The 22632-nt window shown below is 40.0% G+C and overlaps 1 protein-coding gene across 4 annotated transcripts in view; it reads right to left on the bottom strand.

The window, feature by feature from the left end:
- The window catches only part of TOX2 (TOX high mobility group box family member 2), a 107106-nt gene that overhangs the window by 50323 nt on the left and 34151 nt on the right, over positions 1 to 22632 (bottom strand). For 2 of the 4 annotated variants that reach the window (XM_075847039.1, XM_075847041.1), the window contains exon 2: positions 17280 to 17345. The exons of the other annotated variants lie outside the window; for them this stretch is intronic. In XM_075847039.1, the coding sequence (XP_075703154.1) occupies positions 17280 to 17345 (66 nt within the window). The remainder of the gene's footprint in view (positions 1 to 17279; positions 17346 to 22632) is intronic. 4 annotated transcript variants of the gene reach the window in all.

Here is a 22632-nt window from a genome sequence, read left to right as displayed (position 1 = left end):
CTGACACGCGCAGTGACCTGTTTCTCATACTTATCTATCCGGCGTAATCTCTTTCCATTGCGCAGGAGTGAAAGCGAGTTCCCGATTGGCCAGCAGTAGCACTGCGGGATTGGAGCATTTTGCTGTCAATCATTTTAACCACAGGAGCGATAGGGAGTCCCTCATTGGCTGGGCGTTAGCTGTACTTGATATGAGCATATTTTTCAGTTTAGGGGCCGTTCTTATGAGGATCATCGTGATTGGTAGCATCAGTTCAGATGACATCACAAGTGAGGTCATAAATAGGAGACGTTCGCCGCCATTAGCCCCATTTTCCCCTGAGGACGCCACTTCGGTGGGGAAACATGAGCAGAATAATATCACATGCAACCATTAAAAAAAGCCTGACACCCAATGGTGTACCTACCATGGAGGCAAGCATATGACTGCTATGGGTTTTATACTGAACAGCTACCACTGCTTGCTCTGACACTGTCATATCTATTACCTTCGGACGCCACTAAAGGAAACTCACTGCATACAGATTTATACAGCTACCTTTGACTTCAATACTAGCCGTATAAATACATATACAGTTAGCTCTCCCTAGTGGTGGCGGCAGACAGTCAGAATTATGTAATTTATGAAGTCAGAAAAACCGAGCTCTTCTATACAGATATACAGTATTATGAAATGAATCCGCACTGAATTTAGGACCTAAAAATGGAATGAAGAACATCGTAGGTCAACGAAACCTAATGGGGTTCAGTCCAATAAGTCCGCTGTCTGCACTGCAGTTTTCAGCAGGCTTCGGGCTATTAATACATAACCTAAAGTTATGTATTATGCTTATAGGCTAGCAGGGAACTTACAGGCAAATATTCTGGAAATAACCATACATAAGGGAATAATGTACCTTCACCAAATGTGATCCTACACGTGGCATGGTATAACCGAGCCAATGGCCAAATCATTACAACTCCATACTCGGCGGGAAGTCTAGTTCTATTTTTTGCCATATTTAGTCACATGTATGTAACTCATGTTGACCTCCATTGTGACATTGTTCTACCTATATTTGAACAGCTGGATAAGTAAGTTATAGTCCACATTACAAGAACATGCAAATGTAACTGACTTGGGAACCACAGTCACACACCTGTTTACTACAAAAAATGATGGAAAAAATCTTTAAATATACAAGACACTCAAATAAAAGTAAAATCAGGCCGTACAATAACCAATCAGCGTAATTACACTGAGAAGAGCTTCGTAATCTGGTTACACAACGAACTGGGTATTCAGACACCGCCGTGCAATCATTAACTCAATGGCATACGTACTTGTCAAAACTGTAAATAGGATGTATGCTTGGATGGGCAGGTGCGTCTATACTATACTGAACTAACAGCACATTAACTATTGGACACGCATTGTTTAGGGAAAATGGGAATTGAACAGTAGAACCAGCAGGATGGTAACCTCGACATCGAAAGCATGGCCATTGCCACTAATGTTTTAAAGATGTTCCCCACTTAAATCTTCTAAAAAATCTGATTAATACTGCCATCTGAGGTGTGGCATGCCATAACGCTGACAAAATGTCTTTGCCTACTAAACAACCAGTTTGTCTCAGATTCTCCCAGTCTTTAGGTCAAGGAGATATCGAGAGAGAGAAGAAAATTGCGAAGAAGGCTGTTCTCAAACCAAATTATTCTCAAACTCATATTGGAATATTAATCAGATTTTTCTAAAATGAAAACAAATCCATTATATTTCAAAGGCAACACAATATTTTTGTGATATTTGTGATTTGTGATTTTTGTGCGCATGGAAAATAATAAAATATACCGAAAGGACTCCTACAGTAGGATACGCCATATGACTATTTCATATATTATCCTTGACAAAGAACCCTTTTAACATGGATTATCTCACTACTTTGTCTCCCCGTTCAGCTGCGTTAAATAAGGCTTTGGACCTTGCATTTCCCCAACTTGTTTTATAAACCCCATAGACATCCATGGGCATTGACTATTTGACAGGGGACAGTGGCACCTTTTTAATCACTTCTGTGGGGACATTCGTTAATTTCGATGTTTGGTGGCAGTCACTCTGAGCTGCACATTGTCAGACTCAATGCATTTAGTTGTACATACAAAAATAATATAATGTAATAATATGTCCAGTTGTAGCACACTCCGTATTCAAAAGTTTGCCCAAAATTTTAAAAGAAATAGATTGAGTACTATTGAGTAAAATGCATGCTGCTTGTGAATGCCTGGCTGGTACAGCAAGGGGTTAAACATGGAGCTGGAATGTAATCGAGCAGACAAGCTTGGAAGCATGTTCTAATGGATGCACTAATGGAATGGCCTGCGAGGGGCACATCTAGTATTCAGAAAATGCATCACTCTGACTGAATATTTCATATACTGCCTCGTATGTACCACTTGATTGTGAGCGGAATGGAGAATTTTGGAACAATGTGGAATATATATATATATATATATATATATATATATACAGTAAATAGGCAGCACTCACAAGGGCTTATGGTGAAAAAAGTGGGTGCTTTATTGACCCCAAAAGTGCGACGTTTCGGCTCTCACAACCCGAGCCTTTCTCCAGCAGTTTGCTAGTGGTACACACACGTATATAAAGGATGAGCAAGTGAATAAGCAATTTACAATCATCAGTGAACAAGCAAGCAAAATATCAAAGTACAGTTCATATAGTGGATGCCTGCAAGCGTCCCAGTGAGAGGGGGATACACATTACAATTCTGCATATATGGCATATAAATAGACCTGCAATAACATTCATAGTCTAGTGTGGCGTCTGTTTTATGATAATAAGTAATAAAGTGCACCTCTGCTTATCTAGTGACTATACAGATGAAGAGGCCTCACATATGATCCAGCATGGTAGGAAGTGTTTACTATGGGAGCTCGCCCAACATCGTGAGGGTATGTTCACACACAAACTCAAAAACGTCTGAAAATACGGAGCTGTTTTCATTGGAAAACAGCTACTGATTTTCAGACGTTTTTTGAGCATCTTGCGTTTTTCGCGGCGTATTTTACGTCCGTTTTTGGAGCTGTTTTCAATAGAGTCTATGAAAAACAGCTCCAAAAACTTCCCAAGAAGTGTTCTGCACTTCTTTTTTGCAGCTGTTTTTTTACGCGGCCGTTTTGAAAAACGGCCGCGTAAAAAAACGACCCTTCGGAACAGAGTGCCGTTTTTCCCATTGCAATCAATGGGCAGATGTTTGGAGGCGTTCTGCTTCCGATTTTTCGGGCGTTTACGGCCGTGTGAACACACCCTTACAGTGCTAATGCACCTGTGCAGGGGACAAATCAATGGGACATTGCTGTGTTGAAGCTCACATGTGCGCACATGTGCAGAAGAGTGGAAAAATCCACTGCGGCCATATTACTAGAGGGCAAGTGCCCATACATGAGTGAGGGAGTGTTTATGAGCGTCATAGCAACACTCACTGGCCTCATGAACAGCACAAGTCCAATGGCCGAATTGTGAAGGTAACCCTGTGTGTGCCTGCACACAGATATAATAACTATTAGGCAATAATAAGGTTTATTAAAAGCTATATAACACCCATCAAACACTTCCTTACCTGCAACTCAGACCATGTGGTCTATATTTTACAATGCCCTTGCGGTCTGTTATATGTGGGTTAAGACCCGCCTCAATCAGCCTTGCTACACAATCTGCAAAAAAAGCCTAGATCTGCCAGTCCCTAAACGCTACATGGAAGCCAATCACACTGAGCGCCAGTTAAAATTTTGGCTTATTGACCATGTCCCTAGACCACGTCTCGTTGGTGACAGGATCAGGGAATTACAATGGATCAGGAAACTCAATACTTTAAAACCGAATGGCTTAAACGCAGAATACATTCTAGGGGATTTATTTATTTATTTCAGTTACTTATATAGCGCCAACATATTACGCAGCGCTGTACAGAGGTCCACTTTTTTACTGTCCCCATTGGGGCTCACAATCTAAATTCCCTATGGGTATGTTTTTGGGGTGTGGGAGGAAACCGGAGTACCCGGAGGAAACCCACGCAAACACGGGGAGAACATACAAACTCCATGCAGATGGTGACCTTGGTTGTATTTGAACCCAGGACCCCAGTGCTGCAAGGCAATAGTGCTAACCACTGAGCCACCGTGTACATTAGGACCTGCCTGCCCCGTTACACGTGGTTCCCTCTACTAATCATCCGTATACTCTGTTAGATTGAAAATAGAAATCTCTTTTTATGTTATTGTTATAAAAATTGACTTACACACATTTTTTTTATCTTTACAGATATCATGTCTGTCACTTGAAGAAAGTCCCTTATTGAACGGATGATGGTTCTGCTCACAAGATGTGGTCCAGCCTGTATTTTCCTTGCCTTTATATAATAAAACAGATTGTCCGGCACTTGCTGTGTGGATGTGATTTTAGTTTTTCTTATTTACTACAGTATTGTTCCCTCGTTACCCGCACACAGACTCTATTCCATTTGTTGGTATACTCCCCTTTAAGTACCGATATTTTGGTTTACTCATTGGTATGACTATATTCTACTATGTTGTGAGTGTTGTCCTCTTGTACCCTGGCTGCCCCCATGTTGCGCACTTAACAGGTTATTTGCTGTACATCCGCGGTGGTGTGCGCCGCTGCACCTATCTGTGTCATATACATGGACTGAGTGTAGGCACACACCTCTGGGCTTAGGCTTCACCCACCCATCTGGTGGTCTCTAGTTCTTGTCCCCTCTCCGTGTTCCTGAAGTTGCATTTGTACCTAATCACCAACTTTTTTGGGGCGTTATATAGCTTTTAATAAACCATATTGCCTAATAGTTATTATATCTGTGTGCAGGCACACACAGGGTTAACTTCACAATTCGGCCATTGGACTTGTGCTGTTCATGAGGCCAGTGAGTGTTGCTATGACGCTCATAAACACTCCCTCATGTATGGGCACTTGCCCTCTAGTAATATGGCCGCCGTGGATTCTTCCACTCTTCTGCACATGTGCGCACATGTGAGCATCAACACAGCAATGTCCCATTGATTTCTCCCCTGCACAGGTGCATTAGCACTGTAACGATGTTGGGCGAGCTCCCATAGTAAACACTTCCTACCATGCTGGATCATATGTGAGGCCTCCTCATATGTATAGTCACTAGATAAGAAGAGGTGCACTTTATTACTTATTATCATAAAACAGACGCTACACTAGACTATGAATGTTATTGCAGGTCTATTTATATGCCATATATGCAGAATTGTAATGTGTATCCCCCTCTCACTGGGACGCTTGCAGGCATCCACTATATGAACTGTACTTTGATATTTTGCTTGCTTGTTCACTGATGATTGTAAATTGATTATTCACTTGCTCATCCTTTATATATCTGTGTATACCACTAGCAAACTGCTGGAGAAAGGCTCGGGTTGTGAGACCCGAAACGGCGCATTTTTGGGGTCAATAAAGCATCCACTTTTTTCACTATTTGTCTAGAGGGACAGTGGTCAGTTCCCTAAGGCTTGCACCCCTTTCATTTAAGCCTGTGGTGCTGGATTCTATTTTTGTATATATATATAGGTGAAAAAAATATAGGTGAATTGGGTGCCAGCAAGCAGACCTGATCCACAGTCAGTCCAACACAAACAAAACTATTGCAGCATTTTCAAAGATATTAATTTTTTTGCGACATTTCAACCCTCACAATGGAACCTCTCCAAAAAAAACACCTCTTTGAGTAGACCACCCCTTATTCAGAGCAGATTTCCTATGATATATTTTCAGTTTCATCATATACTGTTCATCTTCTTTCAGAAAACCACCCCTCTCTAGATGGACATTTTTCAATGCGATATTATGCCATATTTTTCAACAAATTACATTATTTTGAGTCACAACCTGACAACTCCTACAAATTTATTGTCAGAAAAGGTTGTGGTGACATTTATCAGAACCATTTCTATACCAAGAAAAGCTCTCACAATCTCATGTATTGTCTATGAGGCGCTAGTTTGCCTATTTCTGAAGTCCCTGTCTGAACTAGGTCTTGAGCTAGCTGTGGACATATGAGAGCTGTCGGCCTCCAGACACATCTAGTTCCCCTTATCTGAAAACAATATTGGGGATGGGATGGGTTGAAATTAAACCAGTTCAGTCACTGTTTTTCCTGACATTAGACATTGGAGACAATTGACATATGATTGTTGGTGGACCCCGCTGAAGTCAGCCATATCTGCCAACAAAACTTGCATGCCAATGGCCATCTTAAGGGCACATTCAGATGTGGCGGATTTGCTGCGGAATTCTGCTGCGGACGTTTTGTACTCTGATTCCTATAGCTTTTTAGATAACAGTGCAGACGTTGGGGAAAATAACGATGTGGAAACTAGCTTGCAGCTTGCAGTGTGGGATACAGAATGCACAAAAATAGGAAAAATGTGGAAAAATAGCAGATTTTCACTGAGGATTTCAACCTTTGCAATGCAAAGGCTGAAAGCAAATCCGCTATGAAATCCGCCACGTCTGGGCAAACTGTCAAATAGGCAAATTTTGTTGCAGATTCATTGCGTAATTGGCACAAATTTGTGGCAAAAATCTGCAATGGAAAATGTATGCCACGTCTGAACGTGCCCTAAGGGTATGTTCACACGACAGCGTCCGTAACGGCTGAATTTACGGGGATGTTTCCGCCTGAAAACATCCCCGTAATTTCAGCCGTAACGGCATGTGCAGGCGCTTGAACGCCGCGTCCATTACGGACATAATTGGCGCTGCTATTCATTGGAGTCAATGAATAACGGCTCCAATTACGGCCAAAGAAGTGACAGGTCATTTGACAGCGGCGCGTAAATATACGCCTCGTGTGAACAGACAAACGTCTGCCCATTGCTTTCAATGGGCAGATGTTTGTCAACGCTATTGAGGCGCTATTTTCGGACGTAATTCGGGGCAAAAACGCCCGAATTACGTCCGTAATTAGTGCGTGTGAACATACCCTAAGGGTTGTGAGACATTTTGAAGTAAATGGTGCAAAGACCCACAATATAGACAATAGATTTTAGCAATAGGGTTGTACAAGCTACGGATTTGATACATGTATCCCCAATGTTTTCTTAAATATCATCATTGAAGGATAGGGTGACCCCTAAAGATTAACATCTATCTATTAGGAATTACCAATTTTACCAACTCAAAAAATGATCTAGAAGAAAACCTGGCACTCCGGAGTGGCAGGTTTTCTTCTAGAATACTACAGAGTGGAACCCTACCTGAGCACCCTTCTATACTGAGTGCCGTGGTTTCTTTAAAAAAATGATCTGCCATGAATCCAATTGCAGAATACAGGCTGCCGCATGTTCTTGGTTTGAAGCAGTACACACTGCTCATAGTCTCCAGGGAACCCTTTTGATTTCTCTATAGCATTTCCTACCCCCTATTATTGTAACTTCACCATTAACAATGGGAGGGATTCTAATAATAGAAGAAAACTATACAATTCCTATGTATGTACTTCCCTAATAAGCAAGCATGGGTTCACCTCTATATCGCCAAAGGTCAAACTATGGCTTAACAGGTTCCTTCTTGAGTACTACTCTGTCTTTAATACAATTCGATGCAGTCTTTCATAATGATTTCTTTCTTTGCTAAAGTAGAAACAAACAAGTAACAATCAGCAAGCCCCCTGCCTCGAAAACACAAGGTCATGCCTGAAAGTTACCAGTAATACATTATGGAGTCCCAAGTATTTGGCAGATGAGAAGGACACCTGCAGCCACAGACAAGCGGTATTGTTTCATATATCTCTGGAGTGGAGTATAAAATAGCTCAGGACATGACATATCACTTTACATTCTCCCCCACTGCCTGCTTTTATGCCAAGCAGTCTTCATTTGCAGGAGAGAAAACCATGAATTATTAAATGTTAAGTTATAGAATAAATTCCTCTGATGCTCAAGTAGATGATGGGAAACATTTGAAGTTATGAATATCAGGTTGGTGAGCAAAAAAACACTATATATGTATCTTTTTGAATCTGGTAAGACACGCAGATAGCTGTAGTATGACTTCATACAGATGGGATTTCAATAACAGGTTCCCAAAGGCCCCACGACCATATTACGGATTTGCGTGGTACAGATCCATAATATGGCGCCCATTGCCTGCTATGGGTCCATACTGTACCACCATGTACTTCTTATTTTATACAGAGGTTTTTTGGTGGGATGTTCCGTGGCATGCTGGATTCCGGAGGTTTGTCCTACAAGCATCAAATGCCACATGAAGGTGCCATACAGTTGAATGCTGAGTGCCGGCTGCTATGTAATACGGGACCATAGGGACTAAGTGGATCGCCATACCATGCATGTGCCTTTGTAATGTTTACATAGTCTACATAGTCCTCAAATATATAATTATCATGCATGTAATATACATTCATTATAATTGTTGCGGCTTTCCATTATTTTTATTTGTGTTTTTATTCCATGCAGGGTAGAAGAATATCTGCTAGAAGGAGAGTGTCAACAAAGAGGCTGGCTATTCTACTTATGGCTTTATTTTATTCTAATTATGTTTCATGTGAAAACCAAGGATAGAGTGTCTCATTAACACATACATACGTAATGATCATTAACATAGGAATATCCAAATAGTCTTATTACCATTTGAATCTCTATTAGGCTGTATTCACACGAGCAGGTTACGTCCGTAATGGACGGAACGTATTTTGGCCGCAAGTCCCGGACCAAACACACTGCCGGGAGCCGGGCTCCTAGCATCATAGTTATGTACGACGCTAGGAGTCCCTGCCTCTCCGTGGAACTACTGTCCCGTACTGAAAACATGATTACAGTACGGGACAGTTGTCCGGCAGCGAGGCAGGGACTCCTAGTATCGTACATAACTATGATGCTAGGAGCCCGGCTCCCTGCACTGTGTTCGGTCCGGGACTTGCGGCCGAAATACGTTCCGTCCATTACGGACGTAACATGCTCGTGTGAACCTAGCCTTAAGATCATTGTACTGTATAGTCGTATGTTAAAGATCAGGGCTGCAGGACGTCGTAACTTATTAGTGAACCAATCAGACCCACTGACCATTCTAAATAGATGCTTACACTAAATAAAGAACCATAATAGGAATACTAGGTCCATCAACAGCAACTCATTGGCTGTTTCCATATACTGTAGCAACAGAATATTGTTTATACATTGCACAAAGTAGAAATAAAATAAAGCATACATAATGAAGACGTACTCTATAGATTCTAGATTTTGCTATGCGGACTATAGTGTCAATGTTAATAAAAGGTGGGCTTTCTTTTAAAATAAATTTTTTCAAATGCTGTGTATTATTGAATGTCCACATATAGAAATGGGGTATACCGCCTTCATGGAGGTAATATGTTTACCATGCTTTAATTTGCTTTGTTACATAGTATTTACTTAGCTGTCTAGGAGAACAATGACCCCATAGGCTAATAATCCATGGTGGACTCTTTATTTTCTTCAGTCTTCCCTCTTGTCCTGTAGATAAAGTAGGTCCCAAGTCTAGCAGCGTGTTCCATGTGTTTTCTTGGTGACCCACCTCATAGAGGTCGCCTTGTCGTGGCAGGTGGGCTTACACAATTTGATCAAAATGCGCTCTAAGTACCTCAATATTGTAAGTAGATTCAGCAGTAATGCATATTTATTTATTTGTAGTGTTTAGGTGCCATTGGTGTTCACAGAGTGCTGTTGCCATTTTCTTGTGTACTGTATTGTTTTGTAGTCACGGGCGTACTTGCACCTGTATATACGTTTTGTTTCATTTTACTGGAATGTGCTGATCAAACTTTTGCGTCTCTTATGTATTGCATATATGTGGGATTAGTGACTGCCTCCATTTTTTGATCTTTCACTCCTCCCATTCTGCCCAGGGTGATTTTAATTAGTTTAATGATGGTTCCTACCATCCCCAAGTATATGTAGGCCTAGTCCCAGTTCTGTATGTGCGACAGGAATCCACCTTATGGAGGTCGCCTTGTCGTGGCAGGTGGGCTCACACAATTTGATCAAAATATGCCCTAAGAACCTCCCTATTGTAAGTAGATTCAGCAGTAATGCATATTTACTTATAGTGCTTAGGTGCTTGTGTACTGTACTTCTTGGTGATAAAGACTGGCATATAGGGATCACTAAGGGGAAGAAATTTGCCTATTTTTCTCATTAATATGTGTGGAGCACATCGCGCTGCCCCCTAGTGATCACCCTAGGCAGCTTTTCATTGCATGAAAAACTATTTAAAGGTATTGTCCAGGATTAAACATGACTGATTTCTTACACGAACAGCGGCACATCTGTCCATGGGTTGTATCTGGAATTGCAGCTCAAATCCATTAAAGTGAATGTGCCTGGGCTGCAATACCAGACATAACCCATGGACAAGTGTGGTGCTGTTCCTGGAAGAAAACAGGAATGTTTTTCTAATTCTGTACAATCTCTAAACTTAGTGCACTTCCAAATATTTTTATACCCAAGACAGCTGCATTTTTTTGCCAATCCTACCACCTGTTTTAGCTAAAATAAGAATAGTGAGCCCCTTATTATTACACCACTATTCTGCTTCTTGATGCCACCAAAGAGTTAAAATAAAAAACATTGTTAAAAGCACATAATTCAGGACCAAGTTTATATAACGTTGATGCAGATGTGTCGCTAGGCAGAAGAAAATTGCTGCATTTGCAAAAAGCAGAAAGAAAAACAAGATATGTATACTAGAATTGCAATCATTTTTATGGGATGTGTTATCGGAGAAATGGTTATTGCATTTATGAAAAAAAAGAAAGCGACTTCTGCGGAACGATTTGATAAAAATAAGGAGAGACAGATGCAGCAAAGAGAGAGAGAGAGAAATGGGATTTCTATGGCAACGGTTTTTATTAAGTAAAATCATTTCAGCGATGGCATTATACAGCAACTGACGTTATGAAAAAAAAGATTTTTATTTTTTTTCTAAAGAAGAAGCAGAATACATTTCATCTGCAGTAAGAGGTTTGGAGAATGACACAATTTGTGGAGCAGCCTGTAAATCCATCATTTGTTTGCAGTGGTTTTGATTATAATTTACTAATTTTCTTTGTAATGCAGGAAAACATTTCAGGGTTATTTAAAGGAACAATCGTTTTAGCACAATAGAGAAGAAGAGGAAATGGATTCTAAAGAACATTCTCATTAAGGTTTAACCCCTGCCGGACATGTAGCGCTTCATGGATGCTTTGTTGTTGGGTTGAAGAATTAGATGCAGAATTTATTCTCTATAGAAAAGAATCTCTCCACTTTATGGATATGATACCAGTTTAGTTTGAGAATAGTATACGCACACATTAGATCTTATTCTACTTGTTAAATGCCCTGTCCTATTAGAAGACGCGGGGCTAATGAAGGTAGGTGTCTACCTTAGGACCCCCTCTTTTAGGCAGTGTCGAGCTGCGGCATTTTAAAAGACAACCCCTTTCTATATACCCTATTAGGACATATGGACATCAAAGAGGTGGGTTAGGACCTCTCTCTATTGGCCAGATTAGCAGATAACTACTAACAAAAAGCAGCTCTTGCTTGGTGGACCATGTCCATTAACTGTATTACATGGTCATGTATTACTACTTATCTCCTGCAGTGGCCGACCGCAGTTGATTGCCGGGGGTCTCTGAAGTCGGACCTGCAATGATCAGCCGATTGCCGGGCTGACTTTAATCTAAAAAGGGGTTGTCGTGATGAGATGACCATTGAAATCAGTGTGTGCCCATTGATTTTTATAGGCCCCATATATATACCAATTTCCAACAGTTTCCTCGAACGGTAACCAGCAACAGGATTGACTTATTTTACGGCCGATCCATAATATGAAAAGGGGTTGTTATCCAAACCTGACAACCAATTTGGTCAAGATTATGACCACTGGATGTGATTATAACATAGTGTTGTACACAGCGATACCGTAGATCATAGTGCCTGTCCAATGTAACTGATGATATTTGATCTGTATAAATAGGGAATACTATACCTAGGATATGACCTGAGCATTGGATATTATTAACATGAAAAGTTTATGACTGCCGAAATCTAACTCAAATGATTCTAAATTTAAAGTAATACCCCTTGTTTTGTTTTTATTTCCTTCTCCTACTCTCCTAACTACTGCAGTAATGTAAGTATTGTGCTTGCTCTGGGGTTGTCATGGTAACAATAACATACTAGCTCTTTTCTGAATGGACATCCTGTCATGTGATCTTCATTTTTATTGGATGTCCATGTAGGGTTAGTCTATTGCAGCCATGGTAACCCCAGAGAAATCAGTAAGGTACAAACTCTGTTTAGGGTCACACTCAATGATGGTCACTGGTTTACTAATACAATAGCACATCCTTATGACCCTATGTGTAGCATTGAGATTAGTCTGGCCATATACATCACAAAACCTGAAGAGAACTTTTATTGACGAGCTCTTCTTACTATTAGTATTCCTATCGAGGGGCGGACATTCCATGTGTGCAACCTGTGCAGCTTCACAAGGGCCCAGTAGGCAAGGGGGCCAACAGTCACCTCAAAGGCGGCAAGCCGATGAGTTTCTTAGGTCACAATTACTATTGGAGGGTGTTCTATGATGAAATATTGGAGAGCAAGTGGCCCATATACTGTTCTTGTACAGGCCCCTTTCCTGTCTCTGTTTGTCCCTGTTCCAACAGAACCTAAGCGTTGTCCACTTAGATAATATTAGGTTTATATGGAAAATAAATGAAGTTTGAAAGTTCTGCAATGTCCACAAGTATATTTTGAAGCTTCTGGGCCCAATGCAATATCTGAAACAGGGCCCCTACCTACTATGTGCCATTTATAATACTGGGGTCTTCTTATGTGCAAAGGGTCCTTTGTGCTCCCTCAAAAAAATCAGGGCCAGGGGCGACTGCTACCTCTATGGCCATATATCCTACTGTATATTTTCATTGTATTGTTCCGTGCAAGATATCCGTGGTAGGATGGTTACCGAGTGAACAAGTCTTTCAGGGGATAAAAAGAAGTCTTAAAATCTGGCTATAAATATTGGTAGCCAGATCTACATTGAATTAGACCACCCCGCTACTGGCAACTAGAAATTGGGATAGCCCGGTCTAATCTTATGTGCCCAACCATAACATATTGCATCGATTAGGTCAAGTTAAGGACTTCTAAATCATCAATAAGAAGTCTTCTCTATGAGACAAGCTCATAGTGACAAATGGAAGGTAATATTGCGATTGCTGAAAAATTAAAGAATAAAGTACATTGACCTTCATGAAGCCAGAAAACCCAAAAACATAATATTTCATGTTAACGTAGCCTGGTAAAAACAAAACACATTTGTTCTCATTCACTTCTGCATCTTTCTGTATAAGTGACCACTAGATGGTGCCGCCATACTATCTGAGTTTATAACTGGATTTAGTATTTTCGATATGGCTACTTTCGATCTACAAATAAATAAATAAATAAATAAATAAATCAAACAAGACTAATGCGAATGGGAAAGTGTTTAAAATGGTCAATATTATTCCTAGCCCTCATCTCAACAGTCAACTAGTCTGGACTTAAAGCGGCAACATAGTCACTGTCCATTCCCTATCCAGCGCGAATCTACCGTATTTAGCGTTTTTGTGATTTACAAGTATTATCTAGAATCTTAGTCAAAGTTAATCGATAAAAGTTTGCAGCATTCATTTATTTTCTACCCATACCCCCTCCTGATGATATCTGCAGTTAAATGCGCAGTGTATTTTTGTCTTCTAATAAATGTTCCGTTATTGTTCATCGAGAGAAAGCGACATTTCCTGAGATTCAAACTCTTTGAGAATTGTTGGAAGGAAGCAGATATGTCTGTTATAAACACAGCAGCATTGTGTGTATGAGCAAGTCTCGCGCTCTGCTTTGGGCATTTTGTGGGGGAAGTGATTGGTTTGCAGATTGTGACTCCTTTTTTCTTTACATTTTCTATTTCACTTGTCAAGGTCATTTTTGGTATATAATAAGTGCATATCATAGAAAATAAGACAGAAAAGAGAGAAAACGAGAGGGAGAGACAGACAGACAGACAGACAGATGGATAGATCGTGATAGATAATAGACAGATAGATATGAGATAGATGGATAGATAGATATGAGATAGATAGATAGATAGATAGATAGATAGATAGATAGATAGATAGATAGATAGATAGATAGATAGATAGATAGATAGATAGATATTCAAAAGAATAGGCAGCACTCCAAACTTGGATGAAAAAAAGAGAGAACTTCTTTATTCATCCTGGTGCAACGTTTCAGCTCAAACAGTAAAGCCTTTCTCTGATTCTTGAGAGAAGATCTAGTGTTTGAGCTGAAACGTCGCACCAGGACGAATAAAGAAGTTCTCTCTTTTTTTCATCCAAGTTTGGAGTTCTGCCTATTTTTTTGAATATTTGTGTATCCAGAAGGGATTTGTGGTCAGATCCCTGGGGCGGGCACCCCTCCATGTTTTATACAGATGCTGCTGGACGGTCCACTATTTAGATAGATCGATATATAGATATTATTGTACTATTAGAAATGCTTTTCTTAATCTCATATTGGGCATTCCTGGTGTAATCAATGTGCGAGGTACGGGCACGATGTAAAGATAACACAAGCATTGAAGCGACGGTATTAGCAATGTAAATATTCAAGATGACATGAGCAATGCATGGAGGGTAAAGCTGGTAAAGTCGAAAAGTCTGTCACTGAAAAAGCCTAAGAATTACACTTTAAAAATTGGAAGAATAGGTCCAAATCTGATATTCTAATCAAGATCTAAAATGAATATCATAACTACTCCTACTCCTACTCCTACTACTACTACTACTACTACTACTACTACTCCTACTATGCATACTTCTACTCCTACTCCGGCCACTTTTACCACTACTCCTACTTCTTTTACCATTATTACAACTGTTTATAATAAAAGAGCTAAGGATTCTTATGCTAATATTTCCATTCAGGGGTTAAGGCAGCGCATGGGGGGGCACCATATTTCCAGTCTTTTCCACCATATTTAATTTCCAAACAGCACATATACATACAACAGTTATCTACAAGTAACTGTTGGGCTGAACACATAGTAGTGGAGAAGAAACCTACTATATATGTTCGATTTTTATGGACTGTTGATGGAAAAGACGCGATCAACCGGGTAGGCTAGAAGGGGAAAAAAGTCACCATGGCAATGTAAGCCAGAGCAGAGCATTTAGTATCTAACAAGTTGACAAAACACCACAGAAGTCCATACAAAGAACACTATAGCGTGCCATTAAATGAGACAAGACGAATAAATAGAACCGAGTAGGAGATAATGAGGAGACCACAGTGTAACACAACAACAAAGATGTTTTCAGGCTTCTTCTTGCATTGTAGTGAGGTTCTGTGCAAGGTGTTGTTATTGTCTTAAATACAGAAGCGGCCATTACTAATTACGTTGTGTAGTTGTGGTTGTGTTACTAAAGGAGTAAATAAGCATTTAACTCCATAAAACAATGGCCGCACCTTTGGTCCTTAGTGGGAACACTGTATTAAACCATTAAAGCTTTGTCATCAGGAATCCTCCAATGGCTACAAGCCCAGAATGACACAATTATTTGCACACTCCATTCATCCTTTAACTCTTCAGAAAAGGCCCCTCTTTGTGCTGGCCAAACAATAGCAGGCTTCCGTATACAATCCCAGTCACACACAAATTATATCCCCCTGTGTTCCCCCCACTCCTCTCTGTAAGGGGGTCAATAGGTCACTGCTCAATGACTGGATGTCATCTTTCATTACCGCCGGCGTCTGCTTGGAACGGAAAATCTCACTCTGCGTTGCAGTCAGTAGTGTCACCATGATTTGATTTAAATAGGTGGAATTATATAATTTGTATTTCTCCTTCAGGCACGGACAGCCCTAAAAGCTGCCATAATGTGCACCGAGAAAAGGGGCAGCTGTCTCAGTGACTTATCTGGAAGGGACTAACAAGGCATTTCCCTGCAATTGAGCTGGTATTAGCAGGGGTATGGAAGGTTTACAATGACACTAACCATATTTTATATCACTTATTTTAATATTGTAAGGAATTCTATGTATTACATAATCAATACTGTGATAGGAGCTGCATGGGGCTCCATATTCTAGCTGTAGACAAGACAATGCATTGTTTACCACTGATGTCACTGCCAAGATGACATCTCCTGTGCTCACAATGCCCGCGATTTACATTACCTAAACTCTATAGGACTTGACGTTTTATGCTGCTCCCCTAAAAAAATACCTTTATTGAGGACATTTTTGGAAAAACCTAGAAGGCACTTTTTAATAATTTTTTTGTTGTTACCTATATTCCACAGAGATGGTCATGAATCCATGTTCAAGTATATAGACCTTTAGTGGACTAACCTGTGGGTATGGTAGTGCAATAAGAGGTGCTTTCAACCTCTCGGATATAGCGTATAGAAAATAAGCACTAATCCAGACAATAGTGTAAAAAAGTAGAAAACTGTATTAAATATTTTTCATGTCAATTGACCGAAAACAAAGGCATTACAATTGCCATATGTGTACGAAATATTTCACCCATCTGAAGGTTAGAGTCCTGGAAGTGTCCTGATTAGAATTCCATCTTAGTCTTCGCAGTTAGATCCACGGCTTTCGCCGATAGCAGAGACACCACTTGTGGAGGGTCGGCGTCTGACAACACCTGTGCGACGTCTCGGGGGACCACCTTGCTTGAGAAATGGGGCAGTCCCGCAAAACATCGCACAGGTGTTGTCAGACACACGTGGTGTCTCTGCTATCGGCGAAAGCCGTGGATCTAACTGGGAAGACTAAGACGGAATTCTAACCAGGACACTTCCAGGACTCTAGGAACATTAAATACAATTGAACACTTGACAATTTTTTCTTATAAGATAATTCTACAAATAGTGCTGAAATTTGTAATATTTCATGAATACCAGGTTTTTTTTTGTAGGTGGATTGCAGTTTTATGTTTGGACAGTTTCAATAGGACCCGTGGCTTTTGCATATTAAATGTCAATGATATAAGTCTGAATGTAAAATTCTATAATCTTGTGATTTTCAATGGCTTCACTAATCTTTCCCATTAGCATTAGGAAGTCAGGAGGATCTTCACATCTACCGTAAGCTATAACCACTATACCACAAGTGTGACAAGGGAAGCAGAGCGGAACATACCTGATTTGTTGAAAGGAAGTCCTGGTTACTTTCATTCATACTCATATACATGTTCTCCCCATCAAACTATAAGACAAAAATATGAATTAAAAACCTTTTTCTCATATACACGTGCAAAGAGGTCAGAAGCTAAGCTTTATGTTTTCTACCATTCTCAGTAACATAGACAGGTGAAGAGGAGACATGGCCTAGGAGTTTTGGCAATTTTTGGATTATTTGACACTGCAGAATGTATGTGCTATTATGTGAAGACCATTACCCACTTAAATGGTCCTCCTCCACCTGGCTGGTAAAGTATTTATTCATCCGTTCAAAAAAACTAGGTGAGAAGTTAAATGGCCACCATTACAGTACTCAAGGGGTTGCCCCCAAGCTTACGTAGAGCCTTGAAAAGCAAATCTGCCTATTATGCTGTGATGTTAAAGTACAGGATATATGACTGCATTATGGATCTGTATTATGGATCCGTGTTGTACACAGCTGTAATATGGCACCCATAGAGCTGCATGACGCCATACTGTACCTCTGTATGGGTCCATATAAAATGTGCGTATTTTGATTTAAATGTTATTTGCCCCCAGGTAGTACTGAACCAAACTTATATCACCATAGGGATCCACGGTGATCTAAGTTTTGCACAGTAGAACTGCAGGGATTGGTCTGTAAAATAATGTAATTTCCACTGGCCTAGCCTTTGACAAGATGGTAATTCGACTGGCCATAGAAGATAAAATTTTTCTTATGAAACAATCAATAATGAGTCTTTATAACAATATTCTAGTCTTTTGAATGTTAGGGAAATGTATTGAACAACCATTTTGTCTATGGATAATTTGAGATTGGGGTAAATCGTTAGTCGATGTTTTGCCTAACATCTGTTAAAGGACACTGCTGGTTCTAACAGGACCATCTTTAAGGAAGGAATGTGACCACGTTATTGTTTACTCCAAAGATCTTGTATGTTAAGTCTCATGCACACGGCAAAGATATATGTACAATGCCTGGATGGCAGCGTACGGAGCACTATGGTGCCATATTATGGAGCCATAGGCACTCCCTGTGCCACTGTATGGTGCATGGATTTAAAAAACAAAAAACTCCATGTACCTTTGTATGAAATTGGAGAAGAACAGAGGTACTATATGGGGGTCCTATTGGCCCCATATTACTGTCTGTCCAACACAGACCCATTTTATGGTTCTTTGAATCGGCCTTACCATGTAATAAATTGACTATATAGAGAGCAACCATATTTAAGGGACCGGCAATGTCGTATTTAATAAGACAGCTTGCATGTTCATGTGTTATGTTTTTAGAGTTGCGTATACCAATGGAGTGCCGACAAGTCCTGGAATACAACCTATGAACTCCTCCATTATTGAAAACATTTGGGTCCACTAAGCCCACACCAATGTGTCATCTTCATAAGTAAACACAAATAAATCTATACAATGAGGATTATGGGCATAAATTTGAACTAAAATGATAGAGATTGTATAAATAATACAGAATAAATATTATAAGGCAGAATAAGAATTATCTTCACTTGTAATATATTGTCACATTTGTATTTTGGGTTTAGAGAATGATATATGCAGTATGGGAGAAAGGGAGTAGATAAATGGTTTCTTGTCCAACCCAAGGTTAGATATTACACTTGGCCAGTATTGAATAGAATCCATTATAAAGATCACCGTGAAATGGGCAGAGGAAGAAAATTATTATAGAAGGGAATACTTTGTATCAAGGCTTGACTTCAGAAGAAATTCTTTAGATTCCTTGAATCACGGACTGAAGAAGCCAAGACTGTGACTTTAATCAATTTTATTACAAGAATTACAGGCAGAAAATAACATTAATAGACTTTGGGAGTTCTAGATGAGGGACATTAATATCTAGGCTTATAATCCTGACAATTATAGGACTACCCTCTATGCAACAGGTGCTTGTATTATTGTACATGGCTCAGTGAATATAAATGTCTTCTTACTACAAAATGTCTAGTATTTCAATTTTACAAATTAGCTAGACAGGTTTTTATAAGGTGGAACTAGAAAGTTTATGGATTTTAATGACTTATTTCCAGATAACAACATTGATCCATGATCTGGCCTATTTGACCTTTCAGCCGTGACTTGATCCATGTGTTGAGGCTAGAAGGTTAGGGGGCCTATTGCCCACAACCACCTCTGATGTATTGTTGGGTTGCAGAATCAAGATTACAAATACTTGCTTTAAAAAAAAGCAAGAAGTGCATAAAATCAAGCACACAGCCATGCGATCTCTATAGACAAACATTGGTAGTAGTATGGGTCGTACTGAAGTGCTCAGTGACTTTAAACTTGCTACTTGGCAAATGGTGAGATTTCTAATCTACCCCGGTCAACTCTAAGTGCTGTTATTGTGAAGTGGAAGGGTCTAGGAGTAACATCAGCTTGGCCACGAAGTGGTAGACCATACATACTCACAGAGCATGGGTCCCAGTACTGGAGCACATGGCATCTAAATCACCTAAGCTCTGTTACATCACTCAATACAGAGTTCCAAATGGCTTCTGGAAGGGACATCAGCACAAGAAGTCTGTGTGTTGGGAGATTCATTAAATGGATTTCCATGGTCGAGCAGCTGCACACAAGGCTAAGAATACCATGCCCAGTGCCAAGCGTCGACTGGAGTAGTGTAATGCATGGCACCACTGGAGAAGTGGAAACATGTTCTCTAGAGTGATGCCATAGTGCCGAAATTTGGTGGAGGTGGGTTAATGGTCTCAGACTGTTTTTTTTTAGGTTTGGGCTAGGCCCCTTATCTCCAGTAAAGAGTGATATTAATGCATACAAAGACATTTTAGACAATTGTATGCTTCCAACTTTTGTGGCAGCAGTTTTAGAAAGGCCCTTCCCTGTTCCAGCATAACTGTGCTCCAATGCACAAAGTGAGGTCAATAAAGGTGACATGGTTTGATGAGTTTGGTGTTGAGGAACTTGGGTGGCTGCTCAGAGCCCTGATCTCAACTACATCGGACACCTTTGAGATGAATTAGTATGACAATTTTGACTCAGACCGTCTCATCCAAGATCAGTGCCTAACCACGCAAACGCTCTTTTGGTTTAAAATGGCACAAATTCCCACAGACACACTTCAAAATCTTGTGTCTTCCCAGAAGAGTGGAGCCTGTTATAGCTGCATGAGTGGGCCCAACTCTATATTAACCCCAATGTTTTTTGAATGGGATGTCCAACAAACTTATATAGGTGTGATGTGGTCAGGGGTCCACTTACTGTTGGACAGAGAACGTATGTTATTATGCACAGGATCCATACAGATTGATGGTGGGCCCCTAAGATAATTTCCTCTAGTATCCCCTAGGAATCCTACTCTGACATTTTACTAATGATTGTTAGATCCACTTCCTATTAGTTGTTTTTTCAAGACACTCCGCCATGCTTGAAGCTCTTGGGCCACAATGAAATTTCTGTAACCCTGTTTAGCGGTGATGCTCCTAAATATTTTTTCCATTTGTACTAGCACAGATTTCTTGCTTTGTTCTGTGTGGTATTTCATCCCACAAAAAGGTGTGCATTATACATAAAAGGCTGACAATATTTTTATAAGGCAGCTCTAGCAGTACCGTTATGCTACTATGAAAACTCTCAATGTATATCACATACTTCCCCTAGAAGAGATGCTCCACAAATCTTAGGCGACACAGTGGCAAATGTCAACATCTCCCTCGGCCACTGGTAATGAATATTTCAGATATATTTGGTCTGGTTATAGTGGTGAGAATCAGTAATAATGTGGGATTTTATGTGACTTGGAAAATGTGAATTATGTTTGTTTATGGTCAGTTATGTGAGCAAGAACTGCTGTGTCTACCCACAGACATTGCAATGTGAACAAGCACTAAACATACTTCAACACCGTAGCAAAGCAATGTATATACAAATATGAAAAAAAAACAAACAATCCCTTCAATCATTAGGGTTTATTTACTAAAAGTGCATTTATGTGCAAACTTTTTCCTGGTGACATTGGCGACTAGTGTACTACAATCTTATGTTTAGTGGATAGCAAACGTTTCCATGAGGTACCTTTAAAATACAACTTCTATCATTATTAGACCTGATATGAGCCCATACTGTACCTCTGCGTACGTCCGATTTTATATGGAAGCACACAGAAGGTTTTTTTTCTCGTGGATTCATTGTTTTTGTTTTATTCTCGATAGCCTGGCACCAAAGGCCTCCTATCACCGTATATCTTAGGCTCTGTTAACACTGCAGTGGGGGGCTCCATTCAGAGATTTCGTGGGCAGTTCCGTCACATTTGGCAACAAGAACATCACAGCATGCGCGCTAGTTTTGCTGTCAAAATTACAGACCCCAAGACTACCTCAAAAGACCCCATTTTAAGATAATGGGGTCTGTCAGAAGGCATTGGGATTTGCAATTCAACCAATCCGGCGTAGCGTTTTGGCTTAAGTTATGAATGTGCAGATGTGAACATGGACTTTATATTACCATAATTGTATAGTAGTATTATTTAGACATTGCATATCACTGTTATTAGATTGCTTTATATGTGGAGCTGTTATTTTGTCACTGTATGTTGGTAGTATTTTAGCACTGTATGGTAGTACTTACATTATCTGGCACTGTACAGTATATTATTTTGCATTGAATGGTGGTGGCGGCACTGCATAGCACTGTTATTTAGGTCAACTGTGTCTGGCCAATGTATGGCACTGTTATATGGTCACCATACTGTATGTGGTGCTTAGGTACTGTATGGTATAATTATTTGCACACTCTGTGACCATACATTATATTGAATGGGGGCACTTACAGATGGCATTGCACAGGGCATCATCAACTGTCACGCCGGCCCTGACATCTGTATTCATGCTGCATCCTGCAGTGCTTCTCAGGGTCATCATATGGTGGTACAGAGAGTGCAAACAGGTCAGTAATGTAGACCCATAGAGCCACCGTACAGGGTCCACACACACATGACTTTGCTGCGCAAATAAGCCCCTAATCATATAATGTCCTTTATGGATAATAGGGCCGATATGATCAGTAAAATATATATTGAAAATTGTGCCATTTGATCAATAATCGAAGACTTGTACAGGTAAAACTTAAAAAACTTCAGTGAAAATAGTTCTAGTTGAGATTACCTCTATTCTAAATACAACTTACAAAAAAATTAGTATTTGCTGATAACATTATTTCTATATCCATGCAGATAACACATTATGTAACTGTCCGCAGATCCGGCCAGTGTTTAATGGTTCAGCATGTTGGATTTTAAGAAACACAATCCTTCTTTTTCAAACGCACATGTCTGGGAG

The sequence above is a fragment of the Rhinoderma darwinii genome, chromosome 13 (assembly GCF_050947455.1).
Source record: "Rhinoderma darwinii isolate aRhiDar2 chromosome 13, aRhiDar2.hap1, whole genome shotgun sequence".
Classification (NCBI taxonomy): Eukaryota; Metazoa; Chordata; class Amphibia; order Anura; family Rhinodermatidae; genus Rhinoderma; species Rhinoderma darwinii.
The sequence above is the reverse complement of the archived record's forward strand: the minus strand, read 5'-3'. Positions and strand labels throughout refer to the sequence as shown.